Source organism: Phascolarctos cinereus, unplaced genomic scaffold (assembly GCF_003287225.1).
Source record: "Phascolarctos cinereus isolate Bilbo 61053 unplaced genomic scaffold, phaCin_HiC Scaffold_2;HRSCAF=192, whole genome shotgun sequence".
In the NCBI taxonomy this organism is placed as follows: domain Eukaryota; kingdom Metazoa; phylum Chordata; class Mammalia; order Diprotodontia; family Phascolarctidae; genus Phascolarctos; species Phascolarctos cinereus.
Window position 1 is genome coordinate 304,367,853 of NW_027555625.1, and position 19,317 is coordinate 304,387,169.

At 38.4% G+C, this 19,317-nt stretch overlaps 1 protein-coding gene and 1 pseudogene across 1 annotated transcript in view; both read left to right on the top strand.

Annotated features, from left to right (window-relative positions):
• Positions 1-2,970: 2,970 nt before the first annotated feature.
• Positions 2,971-5,049, top strand: LOC110211314 (protein DBF4 homolog A pseudogene; annotated as a pseudogene).
• A 6,169-nt stretch (positions 5,050-11,218) lies between these two features.
• Positions 11,219-19,317, top strand: part of C5 (complement C5) — a 114,399-nt gene continuing 106,300 nt past the window's right edge. The window contains 4 exon segments of the mRNA XM_078150166.1: positions 11,219-11,361; positions 12,534-12,726; positions 13,961-14,123; positions 17,950-18,020. Of these exon segments, the coding sequence (XP_078006292.1) occupies positions 11,258-11,361; positions 12,534-12,726; positions 13,961-14,123; positions 17,950-18,020 (531 nt within the window). The 5' untranslated portion in view covers positions 11,219-11,257.

Below are 19,317 nucleotides of genomic sequence, written 5' to 3' on the forward strand. Positions count from 1 at the left end.
CTGTGGGTTTCTTTGGCAGTACTTCCTTCACTTTCCTTCCCCTCCTGAATGGGTCAGAGTCAAAGGATTCTCATGAGCAAATTAAGCAGCAAGATACATGAACTTTCTTATCTTAAATCAGAGTGAAACTTCTGGCAGGACACTACCTCTTGGTGAAAAAGGGAATAAAGGCAGAAAAACAAAAAAGATTTGAGCCTGAGGGCTCTGGTTAGCTCTAGCTGCTCTAGGTTCCAAAGAGCTTAACACTTGGAGCAAGAAATCTCCTTTCGGAAAAGGAAACAACCATGCCAGTGCATAGAAACATCTCCTCAATAGAGAAAACTCAACAAGAGCTTTTCCTTCATGTGATGACGTAAATGTGTTAGAGTAAAAGCAATGGTGGCACTTACCTTTCATTCTAAGAGCAAGAAGTAGCACTTTACGTGAGGACTTCAACTGAAACCAAAAACAGTAAGTATCCAGAAGATCCACAACCTTGCCAAACCTGGAAGCAGCCAGCAATGCCCGTGGGAGTAGCAGAGCAATGAACCTTAGAGACCATATACAATGTTCATTCATCTGTTAGTGCCTACAAACCCAGCCAAGTCCATGTGCTGGTAGTGACTGTAGGACATGAGACCAGCAGGGAACAGGCTCAGAGGGATCAGTGGGATGGCATCACCAGAGGACAGCACTGATTGCAGATTCACAGGTGTGGGTTTACTTCTCTGCATCTATAATGGGCTCCCTACTTGTACCCTTCAGTGCGTTCTTTCCACTAATGGTGAATGTATGCATTTTTAGGAGAGTCATCCTCAGGTTTATGATGTAAATTTTTTATTGCCACTTTTCTTTTGCTTTTAACTGATTATACCCTCTGGCAAACTAGAAAAAAATGGAGACACCAGTGCAGATTCCAGAGCTATGGTTTTGAGTGGTTGCAGATCCATAATGTACCTTGAACTTTAGATAACCTTGTATGGGGGACTCAGTACAAAATGGGGTGCTGGTGGCCCTAGGTACTACATAAGGAAAAGGGTGGGGAAGAGCTTCCAGCTAATACCTGAGTGTTCCAAAATGCTCCAGAATTGTTTTAGCTCTGCCTTCTACCCACCCCACCCCACTGCCCCACCCCTATCCCCAGGTTGTCCTTCTGTGAGATCTTTTATTCTCCAGGGCTAATGTCACCAGGCTAAACACTGAGGATGGTTGTGGAGGGGGAGAGTGTGGGGGAGTAGGACTTGGAAGGAAGCAAACATTTATTAAGTACCTGCTGTGTATAAGGACTGTGTTAAACACAAATATTATCTCATTTGTACCTTATTACAACTCTGGGAGGTGAGTGCTATCATCCCCATTTTATAGTTGAAAAAACTGAGGCAAACTGGCACGCTCTGGATCATACAGTTAATAAGTGTTTGAAGCTAGCTTTGAACTTGGGTCTTCTTGACTCTAGGCTCAGCACTTTGACCACTGTACCACTTAGTTGCTTTAATAGGCAGGTCGGGAAGCGAAACCCAGGGGGAGCAAATAATATAATTTGCTCTTTGCCTATATCTCCCAGGGATAGTCCTATAGGTGTTTTACATGTGTTTTCTTGATGAAAATTTCTGAAAGTCTATTTTTTTAGGTTGAGGCTGTGATTTAATTGGTATTATAATAATAATAAAAGCTAACATTCATATAGCACCTATTATGTGCCAGGCATTTTACAAATATTACCTCATTTGATCATCACAACAACCTTGGGAGGTAGGTGTTTTGGGGAAAACTGAAGTGAACAGAGGTTAAGTGACTTGCCCAAGGTCACAGAGCTACTAAGTGTCTGAGGTCATATTGGAACTCAGATCTTCCTGATCCCAGGCCCAGTACTCTGTCTACTATGCTACCTATCCACTGTTTCAGATTGGCAACATAAAGCCTTACAAAGTTGCCTGGGGCCACTGAGCATTTAAGTGATTTGTAGGGTGTCACACTGCCAGGATGTGTACCAGGTTGGATTGGAACCCAGGTCTTTCTGATTACAAAGCCAGCTCTGTCTACTACACCACATAGTCACATGGTGACAATAATAACAATACTATTAATTTGCTATTAATATTAATTATCAGGTATTGCTATTAATATTTGCTATTAATAATTGCTACTTACATTTAAATAATACCTTAAGGTTAAAAAGAGTTTTCACAGTTACTATTGAATCCTTGAAAAACCACCACAAAGTAGCCATTATCATCTCCATTTTACAGTTGATGAAACTGAGGCCCAGTGGAGTGACTTGTCCTTAGGCATACAACTGGTAGTCAACAGAACTGGTCCTCAAGCCCAAGCCTCCCACTTCCAAGTTCAGAGCTCTTTGCACACTGTCATTTCCATTATGGGGAATGCATGAGAATCCTTTAAGAATTTCTCATACAACTTGACACTTATTAGCTGTGTGACCTTGGGCATGCCACTTAACCCCAAGTGCCTCACCAAAAAGAAAAAAAAATTCTCACACAGTTATGAAATCGTTGGAAAGGTGTGCTCTACCTCACAACTGGCCTATATTTTCATATGTTCTGAGATACATAAAAATAGTTGCGCATCTGAATGCTGAACTTGGAATCACAGAACTTGAGTTCAGATCCTGATTTGTCACTTATCTGTGCAAATCTCGGGCAAAATACTTTACAGATATTACCCCATTTAATCTTCACAACAATCCTATGAGGTAGGTGCTGTTATGATTTCCATTTAACGTTTGAGGAAACTGAGGCAGACAAGGTTAAGTGACTTGCCCACAGTTATAAAACTAGTGAGTATATGAGGCTGAGTTTGAACTCATCTTTCTGACTACAGGTCTAGTACTCTATCCACGGTACCACCTAGCTGCCCCAGGTTGGCAGAAGGAGACCAGGAGAAAAATGTGTCAGGCGGGCAGGTGGCCAGGCTAGAGTAGTGGTGGCCCTGGGTAGTCAGCCCCAGCATGTGGACCAAGAAGCAGCTGCCATGAAAGCTGGCACTATGAGGATCCGCAGCAAAGACCATCACCTGGCAGGTGGTGTCCAAATATAAAATGAGAAAAATAGCACGTCTTTGAAGACTGTGAAAAATGATAACACATCAGAAAAATCTAAATATAAGCCACTGTCGGGGAAAAGTCTTTTATCTATTGTGATCTCTGAAAGACTAGAAAAGGACCTCAAGGAACCAGGAGGGAGATTTGAAGAATTTCTCAGCAAAGATGTGTTACCAAATTTCAAATAAAAAGGAAGCGCAATATGCTCAGACATTGGTGTGTATTTCTCCTGCCCCAAGTCTGGAATGAACACATACGGGAGGAAATCCTTCACCTCATCCTAGCTGTGACCGGAGTTCATTCAAGACTCCAGATCCAGTATGTATGAGCCGAGGCAAATTATTAATTGAAAAAGCTATCAAGAAACATGAATGCATCCGTTCAAATAGTATCCTGTCAAATGCTTTTATCTTGGGGAGTGAACATTCTTCATATTGATGATATTTAATACTATATTGAACAAAAGAAAAAAGAATTATATCTGATCAAGAAATCAAGCACATCCCTAAGAGAGGTGGGAAAATGATTAGGTATTCAGAAAACAAAACCAGGAAGGCTCAAAAAGCCATTTGTAAACGTGGAAGATTGAAGCCACCATTACAGACCATTTTACCTTCAGCTGTCCAGTATACCTCTCATAAACTTATTCCGTCCTTACATCTTGCAGACCTTTTGATTTGGATAAAAGGTCCGTCCAGTCTGCAGAAACAAACACAAGCTAAACAAAGGAACAGAGCGGGCTGTGACTCGGCCTACAGCGCTGCTCCTCCCGCGCAGCCCCGCCTCCGAGGGGACAGGAAAGGCTATTGCGAGTGCTGCTCCCAGAGATACGAGGCGCTGCAGGCCCATCTTCTTAGTGAACAACGCGGAAACCTTGTAGGAAGTACTCAGTATCATGTTGTTGATGGCATCATATCCAGGTTGGTGTATGACTTTGTAGAATACAGAAACAATATATCCAGAAGAGTAAAATGCAGTATTGGATCTTTTTGCCCCTATCATTGGAAATACTTTTAAAAGGAATAAAACAACTGGAATCGCACTATGTTTCCCCAAATTATTCTCAGGAAAATACTATCAAACAGGTGATAAAACAGGATTTCCAATATCAGGAAAACAAGGATCCTTCTCAGAAGGCTGCCTTCAGTTCAGAGCCCATAGATTCATTTGCTTCATGCAGTCCATGTTCTTACAACTAAACAAGCAAACTCAGAGAACATTTGGATTGTGGAAAATCTTATGTAATAAATCCAGTGAAGAAGGACATTAAGCTGGATTTGGTACAACTACCTCTGAATAAAGATATACAGGGATATACTTCTGAGGTTTCTGACTGTAAAGGAACTATAAATGAAAAAGACTGAGAAGAACTAAAAACCCGTATATCCTAGAGATATTTATGCATATTTCTGATTTTGACAAAACAGACAAAAATATGTCTCAGCTAAAACAAAAGTCAGATAGTACAATTTTCCCAGATACCTGTCAGAAGAAAAAAGGCACTAGTTCCCCACATGGTAATGGTTCCAGACTAAGAGTCATTAGCAATTCACCAGAACAACCTATTGGTCAAGTCAAGATAATATGCCATGGTCATCCTGGTGAAGAACCCAAAGAAGATGATGTGGAAAGTGCAGACAGTTTGCCTTCAGGGAAGCTGCTTTGAAAAGTAAAAATAGTATTAGGAAGAAACAAAAAAAGAAGTCAGAAGGTCAAATTACATTTAAAGAACAAAACAGAATTTTCTGCTACAAAAGAAGAAGACGGTGTGTAGTTCACTAACACAGTCTTTAGTGGAGTTATTTCAGACCAGTGAAGACAGTTCTGAGTTTCTGGGGTTTATAAGCTATTCTGAAAACCATGGCTCACATGACACATTAGAGGTTTGGGAGGAAGAAAACGCGAATAGCTCGTTGTCCAGGTTTCTCTCTTCTCCCTCTTCGACGTCCATGTTTACTGGGTTTTAGAAGACTTTTTTGTTTTTGTTCTTAATTTGTATTTTTCACAAATGGCGAGGATTGTATTTCCTGAAAATATTTACATGTATGTAAAAATACTTGTTTTATTATTTCTGTGTCATCTGTACATTTTAATAACCATATGTAAATATTAAGGATAAAGATAATTATTAGTATTTTTAAAAAATATTATCAGAGTTGTTGTAGCAGTCTAGGAAGAGTCAGTAGGCTTGTTCTTTTTGGCTCTGGAGGGAAGAACTGGACCAGTAAGTTCCCAGAAGCCAACTCATTGTATGGACTAAACATGTCAACTCAGTATAAGAAATTCTAACCAATTAGAGTTGTTCAAAAGTGAAACAGACTATGTTTTTAAGTAGGGAACTGCCTATAAGTAAAGATTTTTTTTTTTTGCCTTTTGGTGAGGCAATTGGGGTTAAGTGACTTGCCTAGAGTCACACAGCTAGTAAGTGTCAAGTGTCTGAGGCCAGATTTGAACTCAGATTCTTCTAACTCCAAGGCTGGAGCTTATCCACTGAGTCACCTAGCTGCCCCTATAAGTGAAGATCTTAAAGCAAAGAGGTTGGATGACCATTGATTCCTGAACTGGATGGAGAGGCGAGATCGCTGGGCTAGATAACCTCCGAAGTCCTTGTAACTCAGGTGCTGTAATTCTGAAAACAAAACCTCCTAAAAAGGATGAAAAACCTTTAAAGTAAAAGAGGTTGGGTTATGGTCATAAATGAGAATTTTGAACTAATGGAACTCCAGAAATAGTTATGGGATACATAAAAACCTAAGTAACTTGGTGCAGCAGGAACTTGCTAATGGGACCCAGGCATCCCTCAATGCCTAGAACTCCAAATCCGACTGTGTTGTGGTCCTGAGGAGGATGGTGGGTTTGTCACTGGAAAGGACTTTAGTGAAGTATTTTATTACAACCCTGCTTTTGTAGATGAAGAACCTGAGGCCAACCCAGATAGCAAGTGGTAGAACTCAGATTTGAACCCAGGTCCTTTCACTCAAAATCTAATTCCTCTTTCCTGATCTTTTTTTTTTCCTGAGAATGCCTCACTCCTGAACAATTCTACAAGAAAAATCAGATCCAATGACATGCTATCTATTGATGCAAGTTTAATAGATGAGAAATCATTTGAGTGTTAAAATATAGTAAAATTCACATTTTACTAAATTTCATTTTAATTGAGGACTCTTTGTAATCCATATTTGCTACTACATATGGTTACCTTGGTAAATAACATTCCCATGTATTTTCCTTATAACATAAGAAAGCTCAAATTTCTTTTCTGTTCTACTTAAAATGCAAATATTAGCCTTGCTGCTTTGAGTGGCTTCTCCATCATAGAGTTCTTTTCCCGAAAATGATTGCAAAGGTAGTCTATTTATTTTAACTTGCTCCACCTTACGCAACTCAGTTTAATCATTCTACAGATTTGTTTTTGAAAGTAAAGTGAGCATTGTCAGACAACTGAAAGATTCTCCCTTAACCATTCCTTTTTGTGACTTCCCTAAAACATTTGACCAATAATGTTCATAAAATACAGTCTTCATTAGTTTAATTCAATTCAACAAACATTTATTGCCCGTTGCATGAAGAACACTTTTCTTCTAAGCTGGGGGTGATACAGAATTTAAGTAAGACAGGTCCCTGTCCTCATGAAACTTAAAGTCTAATAGTCGGATCCAGCACATACGCAAAGGAAGTTAACACACTAAAAGTGTTGCAAACAGTATTATGTGAAGTCTAAAGCAGTTTCTGTCTTTTCTGACTAGGGGCTTCAGGGAAGACTTTATGGTGGAGGTGGCATTTTAATTGGGCCCTAATGATTGTCAAAATCCGACATAGAAGGTTGAAAGATGTAAGGTGGGAGGTATTGTAGGCATAAGGATCAGTGTAAGCAAACGTATAGAGGCAGAAAAGCATGCGGAGCAGCAAATAGCCCAGTTTGGCAGAGAGTAGTAGCATAACCTCATTATTTCAAGAAAATTGGGAAATATACTATTTTTAAAAGTTGAGATTTCATTGGCATGGAGAACTTCCAGTGAGAAATTCCTTCTATCAACTCATGTTAACACGTGTTATATAGTATATAGTCTTAGGGAATTTCCTGGGGCAAGCTTACCTGCTCGGGATCAGACAGCCAGTACGTGTCAGAGACGGGACATGAATCCAGGTCTTATGATTTTAAGGCCAACCCTTTATCCACTAAGCCATGGTACTTCTCAAATGCCACTTTTACTTAATAAAAATTATAAATATGTAGATCACGTAAATGTTATTCTAGATATATCTCAAAGAAAGAATCATAGAACTTAAGAATTTGAAGGAATTTTGACAGGTCATCTAATCCTACACCCACCCCATCAATGCATTAATCAATCTCTTTTTTAACATACTCCAAAGGTGATTGTTTAGCCTGTGTACCTCCAATGACAGAATGTAGAGATATATATGTATATATACATATGTATACATACATAACACACATATACATCAACATAGATATAGACTTAGACATAGACACATAATGGGGCAGGGATTGACCAATGAGAACACAGTCCTTAGAGCATGTGTAATATGCCCTGCCTGATTCCAATCCATGTGGAGCTTGGCAAGCTTGCTTTTTCACCTTGCTTCAAACTAAGAGCAGCTGTAACCCATTTATCTCCTGTTGTCTTAATGGGTGGCAATAGAAAACCTTTTAATTGGTTACTGGAAGTGAATATACAGAAAGTTGGACAAACAGTCTCTTGTTCTCTTCCTTGACAACTTTTGAGGAGGAATTGTTGTAAGTCTCTGGGTGGGGAGAGAGATGGCAGCCTTGGTTGCTTTGGCCCCCCACCTGGTTGCCATGTATCTGTGGACACTGGTGCCTCAGTTCCTGGTGTGTTTCTTCTTTCCTGATTGATTGTAGGTGAATGTGTATCCTGAGATGAAAGTGTCCACATGACTAATGAGACTAGGAATCCATTAATTGGAGGACTCAAGGGGTCAGCAAGATTGAGAGAGCCATCGTGGCCATCTCAGGTCCCACCAACAACGGGAGTCCTGAAACCAATTGTAGTAGACTATATAGTAGTCCTGAGGAATGATCTCCTTGCCCCAACCAACAAGGAGTCCCCCAGCTGAACAAGACGATTTATCAGCTTTATAGTTTATCAGCTATGCTACTCCTCAAGTTAACATTGTGGGTACTCTGCAAAGGGAGGACTCCAAGGGCCAGGAAGTGCCACTTTACAGGTTGGCAGTGTGCTGAAGAATATTTTAGCAAACACTCTGAGTCCATTCTCCCCAGGGGACTGTGTGGACTCTCCTGGTTTAGAGGATATTGTTGTTCTTTGGTCCCTGCTATACTTTCTCAGTATATATCCCTTTGCAAAAGCTAATTATGCTAATTATCTAATTGATATCAAGTTAACTAAATGGTATTGGGAAACACATGGTGGGGGCTTGTGAGACATAGTTCTAGAAACCAGTCAATTAGGAGAATGAGCCCAGTCCGTCTTCTATTTTTGGAAATCAGTTCCTTGATGACCACCTTTCTTCCAGTTCTTCAGAATTCATTATTGGTTGTGCAATGCAGTCAGCTCACATTCACTGTGAACCTTTCCATTGTCCTCTGTGTAATGCTCATGTTTAGTTCTTCAGAGGTAGTGATGTCTCAATACCATATAGCAACAAAGGTAAAATGTTTGTATTAAAAAAGATGAAACATCTTTTGATGTTATGGAAAGTTTGGGGTCAGTAAAAGTGTTCTGCAATTCCTCATTAGTAGTCCAGCCTACTCTCCTTTCAGGTTTAACTCTGAGCCCAGCTCATTGTCCATCTGCATTTTCTATCCCATATATGCATGCTTAGAACGTCAGACTCTGTAGAATATCCATTTAGATGCATGTTAAAATCTGAACAATAGTCATTTCATCCATTTGGTCTCCCCTGTGTGAATGGGCAGGTCAGATTTCTCTGAGTGATTGCAGATCTCTTCCAGTAGACGTTGCAATGCCTGGGGACTTGATACAACATGCTATCCACAAATAGGAGCATCTGGAGAACTTCATTGACCACACAGAATTCCTCATTGACATGGAATCTGTGCTGGAGCTACTCTATTTTTTGGTGAGCATAAATCTTTCTCTTCTACATAATTTTATAATGTTCATTGTCAATATCACATAAATGCTAGTTATTATAAAAATAATTTTATTTATTTCCAAATTTGAAATACCTAGACCTTAACACTGAAGTAATTTTTGAGCACTAAGTTTGAAATCAAATAAATTAACATTTAGTAAATACTTGCCATGTTTCAGGCCCTGTGCTGAGTACTGAAGATATAAAGAAAAAACAAAAACAATTCTTGTCCTCAAAGAGCTTACATTCCAATGCAAACAACATCAGGGGAAACAACATGGATATGTGTGTGTGTGTGTGTGTGTGTGTGTGCATACATATACTATATATGTGTGTGTATATGTATGCATGTATATGCATAGATGGATAGATAGATTGATAGACTGCATGTTGTCTGCTCCATTTGACTATGAACTCCTTGAGGACAGAGACTGTATTTTACATTTCTTTGCATCTCCAGCACTTAGTACAGTGCCTGGTATATAGTAAGGATTAATAAATGTTAATTGATTGATGGACTGATCACTTGATTAAGATAGAGGCATAGAAACAGATAGAGATATGTAGCTCTGGCTTGTGAGGCATGCCAATCCCAAAGTACTAGTACACAGTACCAGATGTTTTGAAGAGAAACTCTGGGAGGCTGTGTGAGTAAGTGACTGGGATTATTGATTCATGGAAAGTTCTGGGGAGATGAAGGCAGAAGGCAAGAGAAAGTTACAGAATTGGAGAGGAGCAAATACAATCTTTATTTTTTGAGAGTGAGATATGGGGCAGTGCTGGTACCTATGATTTATTTCCTCCCCCAAACTTGCCTCCCCAAAAGACCACTGCCAATTGCAAAGGCACAGCCATGGGAATTGTGGACAATGGAGAGAAAACTGTATCTAGTTTGGGAGAGGTGGCTCTTGTCAGAGACATTCTCCCTTCCCTTCAGCTCCATGCTAATGTGGGAGGCTCCATCTCTACCTAAGAATTCTTTTCATGGTCAGAAAGCCCTTGGCTACCTTATTTGACTTCCTTTGCTGATTAGTTTCCCTCCCCAGTGATGATACTATACATTCTACCCTTTGTGTTCTAATTGGCCCTCCCTGATACATAAAACTAATTTAGTTCACTAGACTTGTTTATGTGACAATTTTGCTGGGGAGGTAGAGTGAGTTTAGTATAAAAACAATAACCATACGTGTCCAACATTCAGCAGTTGAATGATGGGTTCCCCCAGGAACTTGCCAGCCTCTTTGAGTGTGACCACTTTCCAAGCTGATCTAGGTTTAAGAACCAGAGAGAGATTTTTAATGTGAGCCTCCATCCCCTAGACAACCTAAATACACAATATATATGTGTGCATATATACATATTATATAGGTATATGTATATCATATATTATATATATAATATACACACATACCCCTACACATATACACACATATTACTCCACTTATTATTAATCTACTTTGCATTTGCTGTCTTGCCTGGTTTCAGCTCCACAGAGCAAGATACCCCTCCCAGGATAAGCTCATCACTTTTAAACTCACCAGCATGCTATTTATCTCAATCCCTGATGGACACCATCTCCCTCAGTCTCCTCTCCTCTTTGAATGGAGTATGGGAGAGCAGAATGTTATACTCCTCCCAAAATCTTCCTTTATATAGAAACTGGACTTAGCTCACCCCACTTTGCATGTGCTGCCCACCTGGTTTCAACCCCACAGATGGAAGACTGGTACCTATGAGGCACAACAAGGGTACAGCATATCCTTTCTTTCCTCTTCCCACTCCCCAAACTAGAGTCCACTTCTCAAAATACCAAGGCCTGACTCATTTCCCCCACAAATTAATCCAAAACAAAGGAGCCTTCATGGGAGTAAAGCCCAGGTCTAGTTTTGATCCAGTTCCCTTAGGGTTCCTCTTTCAAACAAAATAAAGTTTACCAAATTGGAAATTCCATCAGCCCTCCTAATGTTACCTTTGGACATCAAATCAGTTCATGTAGAGGTTTAAGAACCCTCTTGGAGGGTTCTCTATCTCACTTTAATGATTAACCCAGGGATTGAGGTCTCAAACACTAGCAGCTAAATTGAATCAAACCAAGGTTGGGGCACTTTCATGAAAAGCAGCCCCAATGGTTTACTGCTACTTACCGAGATGGACATTTTAAGGATAGTTTGCATTTTAATTTGCATTGGAAGAAGCTGGGGACAGGAGCAGACGTAAGTGAAAATAATGCATACTGGTTTATAATGCTACTTGATGGTGAAACCTAGGGTCCAGGCCCAACTTTGCTACTAACTCTTAATTGTGACCAAAGACAAACTGCTTCATCAGTTTCACTTTAGTTTTCTAATCTGTACAGGAAGGGTGTCTGAGATGACTATTACACTTCTAGCTTTAGATTTCTAGGATTCTGATTTGAGCCAATAGGCAAAGCTAACAGATAGATTCACAGAAGCAGAAGCTTTGTCTTGGTGGTAATGAGGGGTAAGCTTAGAGAGAAGAGATGGGATTTATGGGCTGATATTTTGGCTATGGTGGGTTGTCATTTTAAAAAAGTATCAGCTTTCCTTGCACGAAAAGGAATAGGTGGGAGGGAAGACAACCTGAAGCATGAATTTGAGTTCAACTGCTGTGTTCTAGATGCCATTCTGCATAATAGTAAATTAAAATTTACTTCGCTTTTCAGAATATTTTAAGTGATTTTATGTCTTTTTTTTTTTTGTGAGGCAGTTGGGGTTAAGTGACTTGCCCAGAGTTACACAGCTAGTGAGTGTTTTGTGTCTGTGGCCAGAGTCGAATTCAGGTCCTCCTGACTCCAGGGCCAGTGCTCTCTCCTTTGCGCTACCTAGCTGCCCCTATAATGTCTTTTAATGGTAATTAGGACCATCTCCTTCCTACCTGTGGTAGTTTGAAAAGTCCCAAATTATTTTATTTATTTTTAAATGTTTTAATTAATGCTTTTTTTGTTTTTTACATTATCATAGTTTCCCAATAGATCTTCCCCATCCCTTCCTAGAGAACTTTCTCATGTAACAAGTAGTATTTTTAAAGAAAAGAAAAAAGAAAAATAAGAGGGAAAGAATCAGCACAACTGATCAGTATATTGAAAGTGAAGTTATCTTAAAAACCAGAGTTGGAAAGTTCTGTATCTCAGTCTTTTTCAAGGCTATGCTGTGAAGTCATGCAAAACATATTCCATATTAGCCATGTTGCAAAAGAAAATATACAATAAAGAAACAAGAAAAAAGTTTAAAAAGTATGCTTCAATCTGCACTGAGTTGAGAGAATATATTGATTTTAAATGTTTCCAATAGTAAAAAAAAAATAATAATAAGAAGAAAGCTTGAACTATACAGCAATTGACCCATGTGTTCTGTTGTTCTAACAGATACATCATTTCAGCAGCAAAAGTATTCCATGTTGGAGCATCTGAAAATGTTGTCATTCAAGCTTATGGATACACAGACGCATTTGACGCTACTATCTCCATTAAAAGCTTCCCGGATAAAAAATTTACTTACTCCTCTGCCAAAGTGAATGTATCCCCAGAAAATAAGTTCCAGAACTCTGCATCTTTAATTGTATGTCTTCAAGGAACGCTTTGTCTACTTTTACAAATGTAGAGTAAAAGGTAGTTTGATATGGTATGAGGAGTACTTGTATGGGAGACAAAAGAACTGGGTTTGAGTCCCAGATCCATCATCTCTGTGGGCAGATCATTTAATCTCTCAAAGCTTAAGTTTTATTGTCTAGAAAATGAAGATAATAATACTTACCTTACTTACCTTGCAGGGTTGTTATGAGAAAACTGCTTTATAAATTACAAAACGGTATAAGAACAACAATAGCTAGCATATAGCATCTTAAAATTTGTAAAGTGCTTTTCAGATATCTCATTTTATCCTCACAACAACCTTGGGAGGTAGGTATTCTTATTATCCTGTTTTAAACTGAGGCAGACAGAGGTTAAGTGACTTGCCCAGGGTCATACAACTAGTAGGTATTTGAAGCTGGATTTGAACTTAGGTCTTCTAAACTCCAGGTCTAGTGCTCTGTCTACCTAATTGCCTCTATAAAAATATGAGTTGTTATTTTAATCAAATCCTGGCATGATTTGAATATTGATATTTCCTAACATAGAGAGAAAATTTATATTTCCATGTGAGGTCACTAAATAGTTTAAATAACATGACATGTAACATAACTCATTCTAACATGTCTAAAATAGACATTCAAAATGACAGAATTGCATTTAATATAGAGGGAAAAAAACTAAATGGATTTTAGAATATAATTGAGAAATGGAAAATATCCATGAAGTATGAAGATGGCAGCCATTGGACTTCAAAATTTAATGCTAATAACTAACATTTATATAGCACTTCAAAGCATAGAAAGCATTTTATTTTTATTATCTCAATAAGTGTAACCATTTCAAGGTAACACAATAATTATGGGGAGAATTTACATGTATCTTGTTTACTTTGAGAAGAATAAGAATCCAAGTGTATATATCCCAGTTACCAGTAGCTTTTCATGCATCAGTCCTCACAGTTATTTTTGAGTCAGGTGGTTGATGATGATGATGATTATATTTTACAGGAAGTAAACTGAAGCTACAGTAGTAACCTTCTCAAAGTCTTATAGCCAGGAGCTGGCTAAGTCAGTGCTGGTTTCCAATGACTATTCTCCTATTTTTCTTCTAGCACTGCACTTTTCCAGCATTATTCAAAACAACACACTCAAAAGGGTATTTGAAGAATCTTTAACCACTCTGAGATCATTTTACATTCTTTCTCAATACTTGCATTTCAGATTCAACCAAGAGATTTGTCTAAAAGAGGAAATCCAGTTTCACATGTATATTTAGAAGTTGTATCTCCCCACTTTACAAGAGAGAAAAAAATACCCTTAAACTATGAGAATGGATTTCTCTTCATTCAGACGGACAAGCCTGTTTATACTCCTGATCAGTCAGGTAAAATGCCAACTAGTCTTTTCTGCCTGGAAAACAATCACGTGGTCCTTGAACACTGTTCATTACTCATAGTTCCTTTAGTTTTGATGTGAATAGCCTGATGAGGTCACTGTTTTCATTCTTGGTAACTTTCAGAGACTCTAAGAGTCAGGAAATGGATCTCAAGGGATGCAGATCTGAGCTAAACCTGAAAAAGAAAATCCTTTCCAATACACCTTACAAGCGATTATCTAACCTCCACTTGATGACTTCAAGTGATGAATTTACTCCTTTAGGAGGCAACCCATTTGACTTTTAGATGGCTCATATTGTTAATAGTTTTTCCTAAAATCCACCTAAAACCTGGTTCCTTTGATACTTCCATTCTTTGCCCTTAGTTTTGCCTTCTAGGACCAAGCAGAACAGTCCTGTCCATCTCCTCTCCCTCCAGTATCTTGTTTTGACTAAACAACCACAGGCTAGGATGACATCATCTTCAGTCTCCTCTCCATAAAGGTCACATTCCTTTGGATAGGTTTCCATTTTTCAATGCACTTCCTGAAATCTGACACCCAGAACAGAAAGCAATGCTTCCTTCAGGTGTGGTTTGATCAGGGCAGATACAAGTTTTACTTGTAGACATAAAATGAGCCTATAGCTCATAAGTAGTGGCTGGTTTTTGAGCCAGGAAGACCTGAGTTCAAGTTCTGCTTCTGACAATACTGCTTGCGTGATGTTGGCCAAGTTCATTCACCTCTCCATGTTCTAAGCAGCTAAAGCTAAGTTACAGAGAGGCTACCTATCTGCATTTGTAGAAGGGGCTTCCTCACCTAGAAGTTCCCTATATCAAAGAAATCCCAGGTCTTATCTCTATCCCTATGTTCTAAATGAAAAATAACAGAATTTGAGTATTTGTCTTCATCTATAATTTACAAGTGAAAGATTGGCAAAAGATATTGAAAATTGTCTCATCGCTGTTAAACATTGTTTTAACTAAACACATATAATGCTTAATTATAATTAGAGGATGATGCAGTATAGATACCAACTCTTAACATCATTTATTTTCGGAGCTAAGTTATTTCATTTCTGAATTAAATGTTTAATTGAATTGAACCTGAACTGTCATAATGCCCAGCAATGTCACAATAAACACAAGTTTCAGAAAGTAAGGCAGCAAGGTAGAGTAGAAAATGGACTGGACAAAGACTCTGGAGAAGCTGGTACCACTTCTGTCACTAACCTGCTGTGTGACCTTGGGCAAGTCACTTCATTTTTGGAGCCTCTGTTTGCTCTTTGGTAAAATCAGGGGATGAAGTTAGATGACTCTAAGGTGCCTTCCAGTGCTGACATTCTTCATTCTCGGTGCAGAGAAAGCCAACCAAGTTGGTGAGGAGCTCTAAGACCTTTCTATAGGAGGAACAGTTGAAAGAATTGAAGATGTTTAGACTGGAGAAGAGAAGATTTGAGGAGTGAGGTGGTACTTATAGCAGTTGTCTTCCACTTAAGGGCTATCAAGTGGAAAACGGATGACCTTTTTTGCTTGATCCTAGGGGGCAGAACTGGGAACAATGGGTGGAAGTGGCAAAAAGCCAGACTTAGACTCAACGAAAGGAAATACTTCCAATGAAGTAGAGACATTCTGAGTTGGAGTTGGGTATCTAAAGAAGCATCAGGTTTCCCCTTAACTAGAGGTTTTCAGGCAAAGACTGGATGGCCCATTTATTGGAATGTTATATGGAATATCTCTGTTGCATACTGGATGGCTGCTGGAAAGGGTCTCTTCCAACTCTCAGATTCCAGATTCTGTGAATCTATGAATCTTGTTTTGAAATTCTAGGCTTTTTTTTGGGTATAGGATATATATAGGTATATATCTTCTTGATCTGAAATTCTAGAATTCTCTGAATGGAGATAGGGGATACAGGGAGAAAGCATTGAGGCGTGTGGATAGGATTTTTTTTAAGGGGATACATTTCTTTAAACCGGAGGCTCTTCACCTAGCATTTATGAATTTTAAAAAACATATTTTGAAAACCGGATTTCAATATTATTGGTTTCCTTTGTCATTCTATGTATTTTATTTTATTTTATTTCATGAAGTAACAAACATGATTATTATTATCTGGCTTCACCAGATTGCCAAAAGGGTCCATGACATACAAAAGTTAAGAATTCTTGACTTAAATAATTATTTGAGAATATGTATTTCAGATTACTTTTCTTTGCTTATATAGAGAAAAATAGAGGGGAGATTTTCTTTTTTTTCTTTTTTAAATTAACTTATTTATTTTTAGTTTTTAACATTCACTTCCATAAGCTTTTGAGTTTTAAATTTTCTCTGCCTCCCTCCCTTCCTTCCTCCCCAAGATGGTATGCAATCTGATATAGGCTCTACATATACATTCTTATTAAACATTTTCACATTAGTCATGTTGTAAAGAAGAGTTAGAATGAATGGGAGGAACGAACCATGAGAAAAAAGAAACAAAAAAAGAGAGAGAGCAAATAGTATGCTTTGATCTGCATTCAGACTCCATAGTTCTTTCTCTGAATGTGGATAGCATTTTCCTTCATAAGTCTTTTGGAGTTCTCTTAGATCCTTGTGTTGCTAAGAAGAGCTAAGTCTATCAAAGTCAGTCATCACACAATATGGCTGTTACTGTGTACAGTGTTTGCCTGGTTCTGCTTACTTCACCCAGCATTAGTTCATATAAGTCCTTCTAGGTTTTTCTGAAGTCCTCCTGCTCATCATTTCTTATAGCACAATAGTATTCCATTATATTCACAACTTGTTCAGCCATTCAAAGGGAGATTTTTTTTTCTTTTTGGCTGGGCAATGGGGTTAAGTGACTTGCCCAGGGTCACACAGCTAGTACGTGTTATGTGTCTGAGGTCGGATTTGAACTCAGGTCCTCCTGAATCCAAGGCCAGTGCTCTATCCACTGCGCCATCTAGCTGCCTCTAAAGGGAGATTTTGAATGGAAACATTTTCTCGTTTTCTAAACAAAACATCCATGTTTATGTTTATTGCAAAAGCTTTTGCAATATTTTGCTTAGTAGCTATACTCCTCAAAATTTGTGCTGAATACAGATTTTTATCTATTATATTTTAAATGAAATAAACAATATATTTAAAGAAATTTTAAAAAACTTTCAGAAAGGAACTTTTTTCTTTTCTTAAATTCTTTTTTTTGAGAATTGATCTTTCTATTGCTTTTAATTAGGAATATGTAGTTAAAATAGGCAGATGCCTATATAATGCAAGTTTCAGGAAACCCCCAAAGTCCCCTCTATCCCCAGACCATCTGATACTATGCATGAAATTGTTCTATGGGTCACTCCTATGTGTTAAGTTGTTCTCTACAGAATTCCTGGAACATGAGATACAAAATAGTGTAAAACTTGGTAAGATTTTTAATATTATTTATAATGAGATTGCTTATTCTAGGATCATTCTCCCCTTTTCCCTCCTATTTCTCTGTTCAGTGAAATATATTTCTCTACCCAGCTATGTGTGTGTACTCTTTACTTCTTTGCTCAACTTAGATGGGAATGAGGTCTAAGTGGGGGGCCACACCCTTCTTTTTACTTGTATATACTTCTACTTGCATGCTCTGATTAAATATTTCCCTATCCTTCAAGAGAAGTTTTTTTTCAATATGAATGATCAGACTGTCATGCCCAATTTATGTTATTTTTTTTAATATTGATTTTATTTTTTGCAGGATCAACTTTCATTTTGAGACTGAAAGTTTTAGAAATCAAATAATCCTAGGGTTTTGTTTTTGGTTGTTAGGTTAAATAGAATTCAACATACTCTGTAATGTGCAAATTATTCTTTCAGTAAAGGTAAGAGTTTATTCCTTGAATGAAGAATTAAAGCCAGCTCGGAGAGAAACCACGTTAACTTTCATAGTGAGTATGTTACTCATTTAAAATATTTAGCAATGTCTTTTTCAGAAACAAGAAGAGGGAGGTGTCCTCTATAACTAAACTTTATCAAAAGCCATTCAATTTTCAAAAATCTTTCATTAAAACATCAATTATGCACAGATGTACAATGCACTGAGCTTATAAGGACTCATAAAAGGACTCAGAGTCAACAAATCTTTACTGAGCACTTACTGGAGGCCAGGCACTTGGCTAAGCTCTGGATATACGAAGTAAGGCACAAATGTGGTCCCTGCTTTTAATGAGCTCACAGTCTAATGGGAGAGACAATATGGAAATAATTATGGACATACAAGATATATTTTGTGTAAAATAGAAGGTAACAACAGAGCGAAGGGACTAGCAGTGAGGAGAACAGGAAAAGGCCTCTTGCAGAAGGTGGGATTTGAGGTGAGTCTTGAAGGAGGCCAGAGAAGCCTGAAGTTCAGTAGAAGTGGGTAAAGAGAATATTCCAATCATGAGGGACAACCAGTAAAAAAGGCACAGAGTTGAAAGACGGAGTATTAAGTGTAAGAAACAGAAACCATTGTAGCTGGATCCTGGAGTTGAGGGGAATCAGTATAAAATGCCTGACAAGGTAGGAAAGGCCATTAAATACCAAACACAGCATTTTAAATTTGATCTTGGAGGTAACAGAGAACCAGTGGAGCTTATTGATTAGGAGGTTGACATGGGTAGACCTATGCTTTAGGAAAATCATTTTTGTAGCTTAGTGGAGGATGTGTTAGAATAGAGAGAGAGGTGAGTCAGGGAAACCAACCAGAAGGTAATTACAATAGTCCAAGTGTGAGGTGATGAAAGGGGTGTATGGAAGAAGAAGGGACACGTATGAGAGATCTCATAAAGGTAGAGATGATAAGATTTGCCAACAGATTAGCAATGTGAGAGAGGAGTCAAGGATGATACCAATGGTATGAGCCTGAATGATGGGGGAATAGTAATGCCCTCAGTATCAACAGGGAAGTTTTTAGAAGAAAGGAGAATTTAGACGGAAAAATAATGATTTCTGTTTTGGACATGTTGAGATGTCCACAAGACATCCAGTTTGAGATTTCCAGAAGGCAATTGAGAATGCAGCAGCAGACCTAAGGAGAAAGATTAGGGCTAGATAGGCGAATCATCAGTCTGCAAGGTAATTGAATCTATTGGAGCTAATGAGATCATCAAATGAGATAGGTTCCAGAGGGAGAGGGGAAGAGATTCTAGGACAGTGGTTCGAGGAACCTGCACAATTAGGTGGTGTGACCTGGATGAAGATCTA